Genomic DNA, 283 nt, shown 5'->3' with positions numbered 1-283 from the left:
ATGAAATGTTTCATTCACCATCTCTTCATTCTGTGGACTTCTATTGGATACATGTGTATAACATAAAACCTGAGAAGCTGTTGGAATTGGGTGCTCTTCGGGATCACCAACATGAGACGTATCACTCTCCATCTCTTCAAACAGTGGTTCTCCATGAGCATAACTTAAAACCTGAGCACTTGATGGTATTCCCTGTTCTTCTGGATCAAAAGTATCAATAACGATTTCTTCATCCTTTTCAATTTCAGCAGCACGATCTTCATTGGCAGCCAATTTTTCAAGC

General features: G+C 39.6%; 1 protein-coding gene across 1 annotated transcript; it reads right to left on the bottom strand. All coding sequences in view use genetic code 12, as the record gives it.

Annotated features, from left to right (window-relative positions):
* Positions 1–283, bottom strand: CANMA_005104 (uncharacterized protein; the record flags this gene model as incomplete). The annotated part of the gene is made up of 1 exon (XM_051817451.1): positions 1–283. A coding segment is annotated over one exon (283 nt), but the record flags the coding sequence as incomplete, so codon positions are not given.

This window comes from Candida margitis, assembly GCF_024628925.1.
Source record: "Candida margitis strain CBS 14175 chromosome Unknown scaffold208, whole genome shotgun sequence".
Taxonomy (NCBI): domain Eukaryota; kingdom Fungi; phylum Ascomycota; class Pichiomycetes; order Serinales; family Debaryomycetaceae; genus Lodderomyces; species Lodderomyces margitis.
The sequence above is the reverse complement of the archived record's forward strand: the minus strand, read 5'-3'. Positions and strand labels throughout refer to the sequence as shown.